Raw genomic sequence first — 18,735 nt, 5'->3', positions numbered from 1 at the left:
TAATTACCAATGGAGTAGATTTGCTGGTGACAAATTCTTTTAGTCTTCTTAATCTGAGAATGTCTTTATTTTTACTTCATTTCTGAAACATATTTTTTGCTAGATATAAAATTCTGAGGTTGACGATTGTTTTCTTTAAGCATGTTAAAGATTCTGTTCCCCTGCCTTATTTCTTCCGTGATTTATGATGATATATCTTTAGTCTTTCAAATAATTGCTCCCCTTCATAGAATATGTTCTTTTTCAATAGCTTCTCATAAGATCTTTCTTTACTTTGGTATTTAGCAGTTTAATTATACGTCTAGGCATGATGTTCTTTTAATGTTTCTATATTATGTCTGCTAAACTTCTTGATTCTGTAAATTTATGTGTTCTAGCAAACTTGGGAAGTTTCTGAGCACAGTTTGTTCAAAAATATTTTTTTTGCACTAATTTCTTTCCCCTCTCCTTCTAGATCGCCAATGCTCTGTGTGTTTAGACTTTATCATATTGTCCAGCAGGGCTGATTTTTTTCTAGTCATTTTTCTTGCTGTTCTTCACATTGGATAATTTCTCTCAATCTCCCTTCAAGTTCCCTGACTTTTTCCTTGGTCATCTTCATTCTTCTATTGAGCCTATCCAGTGAATCTTTTATTTTTGTAATTGCATTTTTCATTAAAAAATTTTTAAATTGGTTATTTTATATTTTCTAATTTCCCTACTGAGACTTTGATCTTTCCATTCATTTCAAATGTTTTCATTTATTTCATGGAATATAGTTAGAATAGCTGCTTTAGTCTTGACTGATACTCCCAACATCTGGGTCATCTTGCAGTTGACATTTATTGATTGTCTTTTCCCTCAAGGATTGGTAATATTTTCCTGATTCTTTCTAAGTGGTAATGCTGGAGTATATCCAGGACTTTTTGAATATTATGTTATATTATAGTTGGGACCCTCATATAATATTCTGGAGAATGTTGATTGTTTTTTTTCTTTTTTTTAGCAGGTAATCAGCTCAGTTCAGTCCACAAGGTCTACCTTACCTCTGATGGGTGGTAGTCCCCATCTTTTTCAGATTTTGATGTCTTTACTATGCTGCATTGGGTTTATCTTGCACATCTACCACTTAGGAGACTATCCACTTAGGACTATGTTTTGGACCACTGTTTAAATTTCAGTTTATAGTTAAACTAGCAAACTCCTTGCTATACAGACTTGGGTCTGTCCCATATTTGTACTACTCAGGGATTAGTCTGAAATTTAGGCAGTGATTTAAATCATAAAATAGCTCTCAAATCTTTTGATATGCTGCCTTGAGTTTGGCCCATGCATATGTAGCTCAAGGGTGAGCCTATGATTTATGGGGGTTCATACATAGAATTAGTGGAACATCTTCTTTAACACTCTGCACTCTAGGATTCCCCTACACTCTCTGGCCTATGGAAACCCTTTCCCTGTTTTTCTGGAAAGACAGATGAGGTTTCCATCAGAGTTTTAGCTACCTGTGCCACAGTCCCACTTTACAGCTTTGCTTTTGGAGCAAACCCATGAGAGAAAATAAGAAAAAAAATATAGGAAACTTATTCCTCTATGGTTTGCTTCCCCAAGTTTTAACTTTACTCCATAATTCACCTGTTCTTATTTATTTTTCAGAGTCCATGATAGTTGCTCTTAATACTTTGTTCAGGAATTTTATTTATAATAAGTGGGAGGGAAAGGCTATAATTCATTTTCTCCATCATGCCAGAAACAAGTTCAGTTTTGTTTTAATTTTAGTTTTTCAACTTCTTTTTATTCTTGTCAAGTGGTTTTGTAGTTGTTTTTACCCTTATTCCTATTCTGAGCTAGACTTATAGTAGTATTTTGAAGTTTCTTCAAATACAATCATCCACACAACCTCAAACAATCATACCCCAGGCATCAGTTAGTTCGGCTTCTCTTTTTCTAGCTTCTTTTCAAAGAGATGCCCAGCTCTGCCCACAAGCACTCAGCCTGACTCCAGTCTCTTCTTTTGTACAGAGCAATTTTGGTCCCTTTTACTTCACTTTTTATTTCAGACCCAGAATTCTGGCTTCAGCATTGTTTATTCCTTTTCTTTCCCTGTTCCATGATATTTTCATATTTTATTTAAAACAACTATATCTTTTATATTTTACCTATCATATTGTGTGTTTTGAGCAGAGGGGTTATATTGAAATGTGAAGTTACCTATGTCTTCTTACTGAGAAGCCCAAAACACTTCTTAAGAATGAAAAGGTATCTGCCTCAGGTAGTCTCATCTAATCTATTATGGCCTTGGAAACCATGCTATTTTTAATGTTGGAATCATAACAGGATCAGCTCTCTATTGTATAGATATGGTAACTAAGGCATAGTTAACTTGAGGTAGGACCAGGACTAACCCAATCTTTACATCCTATACTAGTGATCTTTCCACCAATTTTATGTTTAGACTAAGTAAGAATCTGTAGGCTCTGGAAAAATACCAGCACATTCCTGTAACATTTTGGAATATTTCAACCATTTTAAAGATTTTATTGCTTCTCCCCTGGCTCTCAGCTTGTTCTGGCTCAAGGACATTGCTCTAGAGTAGAGAAGACGTGTGGTGAGCCTCCAAGTTATGTTTTGGTCATCATTTGAGCACTGCTTCAACTTCTCTCTCTAATTTTGTTATAATGTTGCTTCAAGAAAATCCTATTAGCTCTTGGGAGTGGACTTTATTTGCAGTGAAGGGCTGTGAACCACTGAAGAGACTGCTTTCTGATGTTTTTATTTCTTCCACAGTTTTTACTGTTATTTCTTTCTCTGTGGGTGGCTAGTTCCATACATCCGCCCTTTTTCTCTGGAGTTACAAATTCAAATATTTCCTTTGGTCCCCAGTCAACATCAGCTTCACAGGAAAGAGATGTCACCTGAAAGGTTTGAGGGCAAAGATACCCAAGGAAGGTGCTTCTATAAGCCTATATTAATGTCACTGAGAGCATTAAGCACATCAACTGCTCCTGAGAAAAGTCATAAGTATACTTGAGTTATCTTCTTCCCAGGTACCAAAGTCTGGATATTGTTATTTTTTCTGTCTGCTCCTTTACTACATTAGTGCTTGTTTCTTGTTTCTGCCATTGGGCTTGTCTCTTTACTTCCAATTTTGTGCTTCTGATCTACTCTGGTCTTGGAAATCAGAGAACCAAAGATTCACAGAATAATAATAAACCTTAAAAGATTTCTGTGTTGAAACTCTTCATTGTCTAAATAAGGAAACTGAAGCTCAGGGAGGTAAAAGTCTCATTCAAGGTCATAGAGCTTGTCATTAACACTGCTAGGGTTTGTACCAAAATCTTCCAAAATCAGATTCAGTACTTTTTCTACTAAATTCTGGGTAAGTATTGGGTTAACTAACCAATAATAGGTATAGGGAAAAAGCAAAGGGAAAGGTTGTAGGAAGAAAAAATATAGAGTAAGTGAAAACAAATGAAACTATTTGAATTGACTGTGGAAATATGTGTTGGTGCTTTATAATTTAAGTATTAAATTCCAGGTTGAGGAATGGGATAATGATAAAGGAGGTGGAATGCTGAGGATGATAGCACACACAAAAAAAAATCTATGTTTTTTTGGGACCAGTGAATGGAATACAGTGATCTGTATGGTTTCTACTGCCCACCAGCTATATCTGGCTTGGGACTGAAAGGTTAAGTTTGGGGCCTCATTAAGACTGAAATAACTAAGAATTTTGGGAAACAATCAGTGAACTTTGTTCTATACTACCTTTGTGAGACTCAAAAGTCTAGCAATAGTAGAACAGTAGTGATATCAACAAGAACCCACAGTGGTTAAGTTGGTGGTGATTGTGGTCTCTTAAATCTTGTGGCATTTCTTCCTGGTGTTGTGTTATAAACATTTGTTGTGTATACTCCTCCACTTAAAGTCTTCAGCAGGAAAGCATCTGGCTTTTAGAGTTTTACTGCGTATTTCAGGTAACAGACACTAGGTGGAGTAGTATAAATAAGCAAAATGCCAGACCCTAAGCCTACAAAATGTCGAAAGTTGTGAGGTTTGCCCAAACAACCTGCAAAAGTGGGTGTAAGTCAATTGCAGAGCTTAGATTGGCGCTCAGGACTTCTGACACAGTCTTTTGTAATTTCTGCTTCCCTAAACTACCTGTTTGTGATTCTTCCAGAGAGTTTATCTGTGATTAATACTATTGTGGGGGAGTGGGAGGGGGATTCAATGCATACTTATATTAATAGTATCTCAGTCCTCAAAGATTGTCAAAGACAAATGTAAAGGCCATTAACATGAGAACAAAGCACTCTAGCTCTTAGATTGCAGGAGCTTGTCCGTAAGTCATTCCAGCCCTCCCCCTATGTCCATGTAGCTAGCGGACACTGATAACTAGTCACATGGGAGCTCCATTTCCAGGAGCCCAGTCCCTCTTCAAGATGAAAAGTGTATGCGACAATGAGCACTTATTCTTCAAAATTCTCTGTGATCTGGAAGCGAGAAAACAGGAAAGTCGGGACTTTGTTGTCTTGGCCAAAGCCTCAATCCTCAAAACTTCACTATTCTTATGATAGCATTATAAGGGATTGAAGAGTCCATCATGGCCCATAAAGAGATAAAGAGGTATAGTTGGCTTTTGTTCGTATCATTCATCTTGTAATAGTGTATCTAATGGAAGTGTGACAAACTTCTACCACAAAACATATTTCACAGGGCCAGTAACAAATCAGACCAGAGCCCCAGGCAAATGAATGGGGGACAGTGAGGGTGCTCAAAACCATGTCAAAAGATGGGAGATAGTCAAAGGAATTTGGAACATTTAGTCTGTAAAGGAAGAAGAGCAGACTTGGGGGTACAAGGATAAGTTTCTTTAAATCTCCGAAGGTCTTTAAATCTCAAAAGGACTAGGAAGCAGACTTTGTTCTTCAGGTCCAAAGGGTAGTGCTAAGGCCAATGTGGATGTGTGTGCTGGGGTGGAGCAGCTAGAGTTGGGTAGCCTATAGAGACTTGTTTCTGTTCTCTGGAGAAAATTCAAGATATCTTGGGTATGCATTTAAAGTTAAACCAGAAAATACAGTTTGTTATGAGCAACATACTCAACATAAATACAGTGACCACTTGCTGATTGGCTTATCTTTACTCTTTCAGATCAGCAGCAAGCAGAAATGATGCAGAGGTTGGTTAATGAGCTCCCCACCAATGCGAGTCCCATTGAGGGTTAAGGACGTGTGTGCTCATGTCTATGTGCACATAATGCATATATGCAGAGCACTTCAGGACCACTCAAACACTTCTGATACTGCAGTAAATTTGCAAAAGGAAAAGATAATTTTATTCACATTTTTTTTCAAAGATAACATTGGAAAGAAACCAAATCTCCAAAGCAAATGAAGAAAGAGCCAAGGAGCATCTATAAATAACTGCAAAATAAAAAAGGAAAAACCGCTCTTATCTTTCATTAATTAATAATTCACATTTGTCTCTATTTTTTAAGGCTGTGAACAGAAGCTAGACTCAGTGGTTTGTGGCCCTTACCAGTTTTAGTTTAATTCACTGGTCTTTGCATTTAGTTAAATGAAATAGCTAATTCCTAATCATTCCTTCACACAGAAGAACTGGAGTGGTGGGTGGATACTGTCTTCTACACCAGGGACCCAGGACCTTAGACTTTCTGTGTGAGTTCTTTCCACCTGTCCTTATGGGTGGCTCACACAGTCCAGACTTTTAAATAGTATTAAAGAGCAGCAGCAATTAACATATTATGAATATTGAAAATTACTGGTCTAAATACCATCTCCTTATATCCTCAGGGGAATTCTGAGGTAGGTGCTATCATTATTTCAATTTGCCAGATAAAGAAACAAATACAGAGGAGTTAAGTGACAAAAGGCACAGAAAGAGCAGTGGCAGAGCCTAAATCCAAACCCAGTTAGTCATGCTGTTAACCACTGTACCATCCTTCTGCAGGGTATTCCTCTCTGTGCTGTCAGTACCTTGCCCCCAGGCAGCTGTATTTCCTAGCCAAAAAATGGTACTAGCCATCAGGGCATAGTGGTCCCTATGTAGAACACTAAAGTGATGTCAAATATCCCTGTGGTATTAGAAACTGAGCTATGTTGGGGAGCAGGAGGAGGAGGAGGAGGCAATGTTGACGGAAGACTTTCTTTGGTTACTTTACAGTTGAGATTGCCATCAAGACATCCTACCCATTAACTCTCCAGTCCCACTGTGCCCATCGATTTTGTGGGCTTACTTCACTATGTCTCTTCTCCTTTTCTGCAGGCTATTTTAAGTCTGCACGACTATCTTACAATCTTACAATTACACTCATGTACAAAGTTGTTCTATGTCTGGAATGTCCTGCTTGGAATACTGGATTCAAATATAATTGTGGTGTCTTACATTAATGAATTTATTTTGTTTTATGTACTTGGGGATAGGGCAATTGGAGATTATTATGCTACATAGGAGGTATATAGGCATTTTATTCTTTAGCCAATGAGCCTGGCAGTGTGTGTGAAGCTTTTAGGGGGCATATTCTGGGTTCCAAAGTTTTGCCTCTTCTCCTTCAAGTGCAGAAATAGCCGCCAGGGAAGCCTGTGCTCTAGATGAGAGCCCAGCTATTTAAAACACAGCTACAGTTTCAGAGACATGTTATTTGATGATTAAGCTTGGAAGTAAATTGTGTCTTTTGGTAAATTGATTGTAGTGTTGATTATTAAATGGCACTCATAGTCTCTTCTGAAAATGGAATGTTTGTGGATAACGGCAGTGGCCTTGAGTATAGTGAACACATCAGTACCTGAGTAAGGGCAGAGTATATTAAGCCTAAGGGATGGTTCTGGAAAGTAGGAAACCAACAAGATCTAAAGTACATTTGGGCCAGAACCCAGGACTAGATGAGCATAGCTCAATATGGTACAGATGGAGTAAATATGTTTCCTAACTCTTCATGAGAGGAAAGAAATCATACCATATAGGGCAGTAACCAGCAATATTATGCACATGCATCAAGTCTTGTGTGAGATTTACTGCTGTTAGCCGTGTTACTAGTTTACTCAACTGGAGTCAGGTATGCTGAGCTGGAGTGGGACTTCTTAGATATATTGTAATGAAGAAATGTTTGGTAGGCTGGAATGGATTTTAGTAGGCTGGAGTAGGCTGCTTTTTTCTTTGGCTTATGCTAGGTTTGAGGTATAATAGAGTGGGTGGCCTAGCTGGGCTGCAATGGGGTAAACAGAGCTGATAGAAGCAGGAAAAGAGAAACTCAATAGTGGAATAACTTCACTTTTTTGGGTGTCTGCTGTGGTCTCAACGTTTGTGTTGCTCCAAAATTCATAGGTTGAAATTTAATCCTCATTGTGACAGTACTTAATTAAACTAAAAAGCTTCTGCACAGCAAAAGAAATAATCAATCGAGTGAACAGACAACCTGCAGAATGGGATAAAATATTTGCAAACTACGCAACAAACAGGGGACTAACATCCAGAATTTACAAGGAATTCAAGCAACTTAATAACAATAAGTGTAATCTCATTAAAAAGTGGGCAAAGGCCATGAATAGACATTTTTCAAAAGAATACATACAAACGGCCAATAAGCATATGAAAAAAATGCTCAACATCACTAACCATCAGAGAAATGCAAATTAAAACCACGTTGAGATGTCATCTTACACCACTTAGAATGGCTATTCCTAAAAAGTCAAAAAACAGCACATGTAGATGAGGATGCAGAGAAAAGGGAGCACGTATATATTGTGGTGGGAATGTAAATTAGTACAACTTCTATGGAAAACTGTATAGAGATTTCTTTAAAACCTAAAAATAGAACTACCATTCAATCTAGCAATTCTACTACTGAGTATCTACCCAAAAGAAAAGAAATCAATATATCAAAAAGATACCAGGATTCTTCATAATAGCAAAAATATGGAATCAACTTAAGTGTCCATCAACAGATGACTGGATAAAGAAAATGTGGATTATATACACAATGGAATACTACTAAGCCATAAAAAAGAATGAAATAATGTCTTTTGCAGCAACATGAATGTAACTGGAGGTCATTACGTTAATTGAAATAAACCAGGCACAAAAAGACAAATACTGCATATTCTCACTTATAAGTGGGAGCTAAATAATTCATACACATGGATGAAGAGTGTGGAATGATAGACACTGGAGAGTCAGAAGGATGGAAGGTTGGGAGGAAATGAGTGATGAGAAATTACTTAATGGGTACAGTGTACATTATTCAGGTCATGGATACAATAAAGGCCCAGACTTCACCACTACACAATATATCTGTGTAACAAAATTGCACTTGTACCCTTTAAACTTATACAAATAAAGGAGAGATGGGGCCTTTAGGAGGTGATTAGGCCATCAAGGCTCTGCCCTCATGAATGGTATTAGTGACTTTATAAAAGAGGCTTGAGCAAGTTCTCTAGCCCCTTCCACCATGTGAGGCCACAGAAGGCTCCATCTGTGACAAACGGGCCCTCACTGGACACCAGATCTACTGGCACCTTGATCCTGGGCCTCCTATCCTCTGGAACTGTGAGCGATAAATTTTTGTCATTTATAAATTATCCAGTCTGAGTTATTTTGTTATAACAGCCTGAATGGACTAAGACAGTATCATTTTCCAATTTGGCAAATATGTGATAAGATTAGTCGATTCTTACAAAAAATGTTTAGTGAGCACCATCTGAGTAACAAGCACTTCAGAAGCTCTTGGGTGAGGTGGGAAGATAGACAAGTAAAGAGATAGTTGCAATAAAGGAAAATGAATGCAGAGGGTATATCAAGTGATATCAGTTATCTCCAAATCTCAGTCACTTAACCCAATAAAAGTTTATTTCTCATTTATGCAAAGTCTATTTTGGATCCAGGCAACTTTCCAGGGCAGTTGTCCACCATATGTTAGCTCATCATTCCAGACTTTTTCAATTTTATGGTGGCACCACATCAACATATGCTTCCATGACCACTATGGCATGGAAAGTCTTGCATGAGACATTAATTGCTCCAGCTATGGAGGGGCACATATTTCTTCCTCCCACAATCAGAACCAGTCACATTGCCCCTCTCTACTTTAAGCAGGCAGGGGAGGGGAAGTAAAATCATCCTCTATTCCTAAAGGTGGAAAAGAGTTGGATACTGCAACATTTGTAACCTACCACAGGTAAGAGTAAGCCCAGTGTGAGAGCTCAGCTCCTGTGAATGTCAGGGATCTCTAATGGCCCTCTCTAAGCTTTTATGCTTTGGAATTCTGCTGTCATTCTCAAAGATATCTAAAGAGGTAGACTTTGAACCTGTACCTACCATGATCTCTCTGAAGAAGTAGTACAGCTGAGAGGTTTCTGAGGGGTTTTCCTATGACTGTGCCAGGTATCCTGTCATTCGGAGTACTGCACTAGACTCTCTGTGAGCTAAGGCAACAGCCTTTCATGACACTCTGCTTTTCTACTTTCTTTTGCTCAGATGCAGTGACTGAAGTGAAGACTGACATCTATGTGACCAGTTTTGGCCCTGTGTCAGACACTGACATGGTAAGTATAGTTCTTTCAAAGGTAAAAGTAAAAGAAGATGCAAAAGATCAAAGACCATAAATTGGGATTTTTCCATGGCAGGGCCTTGTAGCTATATTCTAAGGAGACATCTTATCTCATATGAATTCCCTCTCTGCCCTTACCACGCCATGTTTCCATCTTTGCCCTACTTTCCCCACCTATTCACATACAAAGCATATACCCCCACCAGTAGTGCCCTTCTCTTCCTTCCATGACACATCTTTCAAAACTTGGCTTGGCTCGTATCCTCAATTAAACGTTCCCTGACCTCTCCCCCCACATATTGCTGGTACCACACACATATTGGTAGGGATAGGTCATGTGAGGAGACCATTGTGGTGGGATTTCTCAAACATCCGGTGGTGTCATCCAAGAAGTCCGTTCCTTGCAACTAGTCTCTGTCTACTAGGAATGTGGACTAGAAAGAGTAATATAGTGTGAAGAAAGAGTCTAAACCACTTCTGGAAACTGGTCCTTCTATGGATGTGGGCAAAAGGAGAGCTTCGACGCAAACTCAAGAAATAAGGCAGGGCACAGAAGAGCTAGCAAAGGGGTGACTCATAGCCATCTGCAAGGACTTCCCCCTCTGCCACCATTGTCCCTTAGTGCCAAAGCAAAGAATGCCAGGGAGAGTTGAATCAGAAGGCCTCAACCCAATAGACCACCTGTCAATACCTACTGAGTATCAGATATTTGATTGAATAATTATCATTTAGAGAAATAAAACAGTTGTTATCTGCTCTGTATGTCAGGCAGTTATTAGATGCACAATAAGTTTTGTTGAATGACTGATTTTGTGTTGTAAATAAAAATCTTACTATTTAATATCAGGTAAAATATGCTCAAAAATATTTAATGTCCATGTTCACTACTTAGATTTTTCCTGTATGTCTATTTTCAATGGGACTATTACTTGGCAGGGCACAAGGCTTCTTTCCACCTGTTGGGTGAGTACAAATAGTTGTATAGGGATGTGGTAGAGTTTGTTTTATAGGGAATGCAGAGCCATTGAGTGGATTTGAAAATATATGGACAGTGAAAAGTGGACAGTGAAAATACATGAGTGCTATTTAAGAATAATTCATCTGGTTGTCTTAGCAGGGTAGACTGCAAGAGGAAAAATCCTGGAGGTTGGGAGTTGATTTAGGCATGTTGATTTGACATGGCTCTTTAATCAGGAGTCAGAAAAGCTGGCTAGTTCTCAGGAGAGAAAGTCATAAGTATGTGGGTGGTTGGGAGGCAGGGGGAAGGGAGAGTCCTGAACTTCATCTTTCAAGTGTTAAATAAAGAGAAGGGTACAGGAGACTCTGTGAACTCCTTGAGGGCAAGTATCAAGTCTTCGTGGCTTCCCTGGCACTTAACAGAGCACTTGACGCATAGGGAGAGCTCAGTGAGGGTATGTTTGACGTATGAGGAATGGAGGAGATGGCTATCTCTTAGGGGCAGTAAAAAAGCCTGTATGTCTAGATTGCTCCCTCTCAAACTTTTGACCAGTATTGGCCACAGCTTCAGATCCATGTGTGCAGTAAACTTGTTGCCAGATGGTCATTCAATAGAAGCCCCACTCTGAATTAAAGGGCTCTACAGATCCTTATATTCAGAGAGCTCACAGGCCATTGGGAATAACCACATTCACTAGAGATATGCAGCTCTTCCTTTGTATGTCTGGGAATTAATAATGGATTAGGATTTTCATAAGAAGGTAATTGAAGTGGCTCTTTTAACACATGCACGCACACACACATACATTCACTCATTCATTCTCACTCATGCACCAACATCCACAAATACATTCAAACAATGTACATACACACAACAAATAGCTATAGAGTACATACAGCCCACATGCTATCCAAGGCATTCTGTAGATACATATATATAAACAAACTCCTACGCCCAGGGATACCACAGAAACACACACACAGCCCCTGCCCCAACCAGTTCCTCTCTCTGCTCCTTTCCCATTCAAGCAGTCTTGTGTGGGTGGGAAGAGGCTCTGGAGACATTTCTAACAATTGTGACTTTCTCTCTCTTTTTAAGTTTCTTGATAACAGATTCGGGTAACAAACATTTTGGTCCGACAACTGCTTATGAAAATCATGCAAAGTTATCCAAATGTCCAAACACTGTAAAGGAAAAAAATTGTGTAAATTACAGAGAAAGTAGCACAGGCACTTCTTTCCTGGTGGCAATGGACTTGAAATTATTGTAACTGTTTCCTCCTTAGCACTGGAAAAAGTGGCTATGTCCACTTCAAGCCCTCCCTTACTGGCAGTCTGAGGCAGAGAATGGGTGCGAAACTTTATCTATTTTGAGAGTCTCTAAGCCTGTGAATTTCTTCTTATTCCATAGGATATGGTATTTCTAGATGCAACATAGAAAGGGGTCCATGTCCATGGGGTTCCTAGAAGTCCATGACCAGGAATCTCCTGGGATACTTTTATGTAGTATATATATATGTAGTATATATACTTTTTATGTAGTATCCCACGTATTTGTGGATGTTGGTGCATGAGTGAGAATGAATGAGTGAATGTGTGTGTGTGCGTGTGCATGTGTTAAAAGAGCCACTTCAATTACCTTCTTATAAAAATCCTAATCCATTATTAATTCCCAGACATACAAAGGCAGGACACATAAACAATGCCAATAAGACTATTTGAAGGGCTAAATACATCAGAAAGAGGGATATTTATTATGATTCTCCAAAATAGAGACTGATAGGCATTAAAGAGCAGAGAGAGGAGGGGATGGCCAAAATAAAGGGGCGTGGCCTGTGTAAGGGGAAAATGGCAAGGCCTTCACTGTAGTGCAATTGTCAAATACCTTGGCCCCACACCCTGCTAAAGTTGAATAAGAATTGCAGGCTCTTTCTGGGAGCCTGCTTTGGCACACTGAGCAGTATTGGGGAGTTGAAGCCATTCAGGATCTAACACCAAGCCAGAAATGCTTCCCCAAGAGCTAAGTGTCATCTCTGCTCTGTCTAGAAAATGTATTAAGTGCCTTTCCCAGGAGGCAGACTTAGGCTTATTATCTGGAAGATTTGATTTAAATGCCTCACAAAACAACAGAATTAATTTGTCAATTTGGAGGCAATCATCCTTGGAGAGTATACAAGGGCTCAATTTACAAGGAAGGAATTGATTGCATTTCTAGAGTGGTCAGGTCAAAATCTGATTGCTTTGGCCAAAGGTCATGAGATACTTATGGAGCAAATAATCAGTCTGGTTTCCCCAGTAGTTTTGACTGTGTAGAGAATAATATATAAAAATAAGCACCCATCACCCAACTTTTTTAAATCTTAAAAGTGTACCTGTACCATATTTCTTATTATATTTAAAAAAATAACCTTTAACGATCCAGGTGAAATCCCGTGTACACTGATCCCATTTCCCTCTTTCCCTCCTTCCTCAAAAATAGTTACAACTATAAATTTGCTTTTTATTTTTGTAATTTCCATACATAATTTAGATTTATACCTTAGAATATGTATATTTTACATACATTCATAAATAGAAAATAGTGGTTTTCATATTCCCAAACTTTTATATAAAATACATCATGGCATGCATATCATTTCACAACTTATTTTTTAACTGTGCATTAAAAGCTTTTCTTTTCAATGCATTTTACTCTAATTCATTGATTTTAATTACTATAGATTATTACATGGTATGCATCTTTACTCATATATTTATCCATTCTCTTGTTAATGTGCGTTTGGGCTGTTTCTGTTTTTTGCTTTTAAAAAGCAATGATATTATGTTCTGTCAGAAAAATGCAAATAAAATCAATTAGGTACCATTTCATACCCATCAAAGTGTCAAAAATAAAGTGTGACAATACAAAGTACTAGCAAAAGTGGAGAGAGATGGAGCTCTCATACACTGCTAATGGAATTATAAATTGATACAATCCATCATGAAAATATTTGGCCTTATCTGAAAAAAGTTAAAAATATACAGACTCTAATGAATCACAAATTTTATCTGTAGGTACAGACCCTACAGAAACTCAGACATGCTCACAAGAAGATGTATATCATAATATTTATATTATTGCTTGTGTGTGTGTGTGTGTGTGTGTGTTGGTGGCTCCTAGGTCACTAGCTTGATTCTAGCTCCAAAAAAATTGCTGGGAATTTAAGTTTTGACTTTTAATTTGAAAAGACAGGACTTATAATATGAGAATTTCCACAAGACCTCCTAGAAGGGTCAAATGACAAGTGATGGTAAGCAGTAATGAATATGACCCCAGATATTCACTATATGTTCCATTTCTATTAAATATTAATAGTTTTCTCAGAGGGGTGTGTGTGTGTGTTTGTGTTTAGTTACGAATGTATTTAAAATTTTTCAACTTCTCTTTTGGCTCATATTAAGATTGCATGATTTTTCTTCTCTAATCTGTTAATGTGGTTAATTATATTAATAGATTTCCTAATATTAGGTTGTTTCTACATTCCTTAAAAGAATCCAACTTGATAATGATGTTTTACTTTTTATACATTTCTTGGTTTGTTTCGGTGTTATTTTATTCATAGTCTTTGTATCTATGTTCATATATGATCCCAAATTAAACTGCTTCTCATCACCTCCACTGCTACGACTCTAGTCCAGGCTAGCATCGTTTCTGGGTTTCTGGCATGTCCAACTTTAAAAAGCCCCTAACTGATTTGCCTGTCTCTGCTCTTATTTCCCTACAATTTGTTCTATAGAGGCTACCCCCCACCCGCCCACACACACACATCAAAGTAGAGAAAATAGCATAATAGAACCTCATGTATCTACCTCTACCCATGACTGTTTCCCCTAAATTTATCTCTTTTTCTTAATTAAACTTATCAGAAGTTTTCTATATTGTTATTGTTTACCAAGCAACCTGGGTTTCTTTGGTTTTGTTCATTGTCTGTATTATTTCTTTGTGTTTTCTGTTCCACTGATTTTTGCTCTTATCTGGATCATCCCTTTCTTTACTTTCCTTGGGGTATTCTGTGGTCCTTCTGATTTCTTAAGGTAGATTAGCTTATTGGTTTTCCTTTTTTTTAATTTTTTTTTTGAGACAGAGTCCCACTCTGGCACCCTCGCTAGAGTGCAGTGGTGTCATCGTAGCTCACTGCAACCTCAGGGCTCAAGAGATCCTCTTGCCTCAGCCTCCCAAATAACTGGACCACAGGTGGTGCCACCACACCTGGCTAATTTTTCCGTTTTTTTTATAGAGATGGAATCTCGCTCTTGCTCAGACTGGACTGGAGATCCAGAGCTCAAGCAAACCTCCCACCTTGGCCTGCCAGAGTGCTAGGATTATGGGCGTGAGCCACCACGCTCAGTTTTCCTTTTCTTAAGACTACCTTTAAGACTTCTTTATGGCTATTTCCCTCCAAGTACCACTTTAGGAGCCCAAAAGAAGATTTTATAACATTTTCACTATTGTTCAGTTTTAAGTATTTTCTAATATCATTTATGATTTTTTAAAAAAATTTCATAGTGTTTTTCAATTTCCAAATGTAAAACTTTATGTTACTAATTCCTAATTTAATGCCTCATATTGAAAGAAGATGGTCCATAGGATATGAAATCTTTTTGTGTCTCTTGAGATTTGCCCTATAATTTAGCACATACTATTTTTTTTGGATAAATGCTCTGTTTATGATTTACTAGGTGTTAAGTGGATAAGACCATGAGTGTTTGTTAGCTCATGCTTGTCAATTGGGTTGTTCTGATTTTTTAATCATATATATTGGTGGTCTGATTGGTCTTTCACTTATTGAGAGTCTGTGAGTTTGTTGATTTCTCCTTGTAATTCAGTTTTTCCCTTATGTATTTTAAGTCCATGCTATTGGTACATACAAAGTTAGAGTTGTTATATTTTCCACTTGAGAGCCTTAATTTTTTAGTGTAATATTTTATCCCTAAGAAAAATGTTTGTCTTATAATCTATTCTGTCTGTATTTTATAACTCTATCACCTTTATTTTTATATAGATTCACCCCCCAAAAAGGATATTCCTATAACATATTTTCTGTCATTTTACTTTTAAACTGTGTACATGTTTATATGTTGTTAGGTATGCCTCATGTATATACATAGCATATAGCTACTTGATTATTTATCCTTCAGTTATAGTTAGTTTATTTATACTATCTTATTTTATGTATTCTTTTCCCCATGTTTTTCTATGCTTTATTTTTTTCTTTGCCTTTTGTAAGACTGAAGCATTTTCTATGTTCCCATTTGTTTTTATCTATTGTTTTATAAGTTTTACATTCTATTTCAATTATATTCTTAATTACCTTAAATATTAATAAACATACTTGGCCTAAAATCTAATGATACTCAATATCTCTACTCTCCTCCCAAATAATATAAGAATGCATTAGCCCACATGTTTCTACTCCTTCCTCCCATTTAGGTTACTCTAATTATTTGTTCCACCCTGTTTTTATAGTCCTTACTATTATTTTTAGATACCTATTAATTGTTTAGTTTACCCTTAAGTTTGTCAGTACTTATGCTCACTATTCCTTCTAGTGTCCTCCTACTGGCTTCATTTTCAACGACATGAAGAACTTCTTTTAGTAATTCTTTTCATGAGGATTCATTCAATCATTGATTCAAAAATGCTTGTAGAGCATCAACTGTATACTAGGTAGAGTTTTAGGTGCGAGGATATAGTAGCAAACAGAACAAAGTCCCTGCTCTCATGGAACATCCAGGCTGTTGGAGTGGAAGAAATAGTAAGCAAAGATATATTTTTTCAGTGCTATGAAGAAGAAAAATAACTCATGGTAAGGGGAAGGGGGATTACTATTTTTGAGAGGATGATCAAGAAATGCCTCTCTGATATGGTAATTTTTGAATGAGACCTGAAGGCTGTAAGTGACCCAGCCATGAGAAAATCTGGGGTAAGGGTGAAGATATTTTCATGGTAAATTCTTCGCCTTACTTTATTTGTCTAAACACACTACATAATATATCCATGTAAAAATATTGCACTTGGACCCCCTAAATTTATACAAATGAAAAACTATCTTTATTTTGACTTCACTTTGATAATCTAGCTGGCTATAGAATTCTGGGTTGATAGTTATTTTTCAGTCAACATTTTCAAGATGTATTTTAATTATCTTTTGGCTTCTATTGTTGCTTTTAAGAAGTCTGCTATAAGTCAAATGGTCATGTTATCATGTTATTGTAGATAATATGTCCTTTCTGTTCCGCTATTTTTATGATCTCCACTTTGGTGTTCTTTAAATCTATTATGTGCTGGCTGGAATCTATTTTAATTTAGTGAGTTTGCGACTCTTTATGGTTCTTAAAGCTAAGGATGCATATATTTTAACAATTCTGGGAAACTTTATCCATTACTACTTTGAATGCTGTTTCTCCCCCATTTTCTCTATTATCTCACATTTAAAATCATAATAGACACATGCTGAACCTTTTCCTTTTATCCTCCATAGTACTATACTTGTCTTTGATGTTTTCCATCATTTTTCTGTCTGAAATGTTAACTGAATAGTTTTTCCCCAGGTGTATTTTCCAGTTCACTAATCTCTATTTAGTGATATCTAATCTGCTATGTAACTCACTCATTGAGTTTTTATTTTCAATGACTATTTTTCTTTTACCAAAGGTCAATTTCAAATAGACCCCTTTCAAATCTGCTTTTTCTTGCTCCTCTCCCTCCATAATCTTCATATTAATTGTAGTTCTTTCATTATCTCTATTTTATAATTCTGTTATATGAAGTCCTTGGATAGGCTCTAATTCAACTATATATTGTATTAGGTGACTCTTGCTCATGACCATTTCTTTAGGTATTTTGTTGTGGTGGATACTGAGCTTATTTTCAGTAAGCACTTATTTGTGGTTATGTCCCTCCAGAGTGCTCTTGTGCTTACTTTTGCAAGTCAATCTAGTGGTATCCCCAGCCTAAGGCCAATTTTTATGTTAATTTCTCAGCTTGTAGGTTCATGATAATGCAGATAGTGTACATTTGAACATCATTCTTGCATAAGATTAGGATTGTGGTTGCTAAATCTCAGTCGAAATGCTTTCCCCTCAACACTTCCCCCTTCCTTTTTCAATTTTTGTGTTGTGGGCTGGCTTTGTCAGTTCATTTTATGTAGTTCACCCCTTTGCTGAGGCTGGATCCCTTCAGGATCTTGGTTTTATGTGGGAGTCTAATTCCAGCTTTTCATCTGCCACAGTTCTAGTTTACACTTGTTGTCATGGTTATTGATACAGCCTCCTCTCTCTCTCTAAAATGTTCCAGTTTAGGCAATAAATTATATTATCTTTAAATCCTTAGGCAAGAATGCACTTGGTATACTGGAGCGAGAGAGTTCAGATTGGCTAGTCTGTGGAGAGAAGGATATTTGGAGAAGAACTCAGAGAGGAAGGCAGGGGACAGCTTACATCAGGGAAAGTTCATTCCAGGTATGATTTGAAGCCATTAGGGAATTTTAAACCAAAGGATTTGCAGCAACTTCTGGATGCTGCTGCTTCTTGCTACCTTGCAATCTTGCTACCTTCTGCCTACCTTGAAGTGTCCCCTGTGCCTTTTGTAGTTTAGTGGTCAGTCAAGGATCTGGGCAGAGTTTGTATTCAGATTTTGGGACTCACCCTCTTGCTTCCAAGACTTCCTCATGAATTTCCAGTTCATCTTTCAGTCTTCAGTTTTTCCTCTGATACATTAAGCTAATAAGTTTTCACATTTCTGCTACCTGAGTTGTAATGGAGTGAGGAATTCCTTCAGCCTAAATGGCAGCAAACTCACAACCATCACCCAGCACAGTTCTTTCATTTAGTGGACTACTACCCTATTATTTCTACCTGGTTTTTTAAAATTGGGCCCAAGAGTCTCCCCTATTTGTGTGTAGTATAGTGGTCAGCCAGGATTTTGGGAAGAGTATATACCGAGATGTGGGGGCCCATCCGTTCTGTGAGTGTGTTACTTTCAGGAGCCACACTCCTAATATTCAAGATTCTCTGCCACCCTGAGCCAGTGAGGCTATTATATATGCCAAAGGAATTCTAGGTTTGGGGAGCATCTTCAGGAAAGAAAAACCACAAACTCACAATTCTAATCCATTGCTGCTGCCATCTTTTAAGGGTTTCTGTCTGCTTTCAGTCTCTCCCCATTGCTTTTGAGTAATATAGGTACATATATA

At 37.5% G+C, this 18,735-nt stretch overlaps 1 protein-coding gene across 2 annotated transcripts in view; it reads left to right on the top strand.

Annotated features, from left to right (window-relative positions):
• The window catches only part of GABRA3 (gamma-aminobutyric acid (GABA) A receptor, alpha 3), a 270,276-nt gene that overhangs the window by 146,948 nt on the left and 104,593 nt on the right, over positions 1–18,735 (top strand). For both annotated transcript variants that reach the window (XM_012659949.1, XM_012659948.1), the window contains one exon: positions 9,472–9,539. In XM_012659949.1, coding sequence (XP_012515403.1) covers positions 9,472–9,539 — 68 coding nt within the window. The remainder of the gene's footprint in view (positions 1–9,471; positions 9,540–18,735) is intronic.

This window comes from Propithecus coquereli, unplaced genomic scaffold (genome assembly GCF_000956105.1).
Source record: "Propithecus coquereli isolate 6110/MARCELLA unplaced genomic scaffold, Pcoq_1.0 Scaffold643, whole genome shotgun sequence".
In the NCBI taxonomy this organism is placed as follows: domain Eukaryota; kingdom Metazoa; phylum Chordata; class Mammalia; order Primates; family Indriidae; genus Propithecus; species Propithecus coquereli.
Note: the sequence above shows the minus strand (reverse complement) of the source record. Positions and strands in the feature narration are given on the sequence as shown.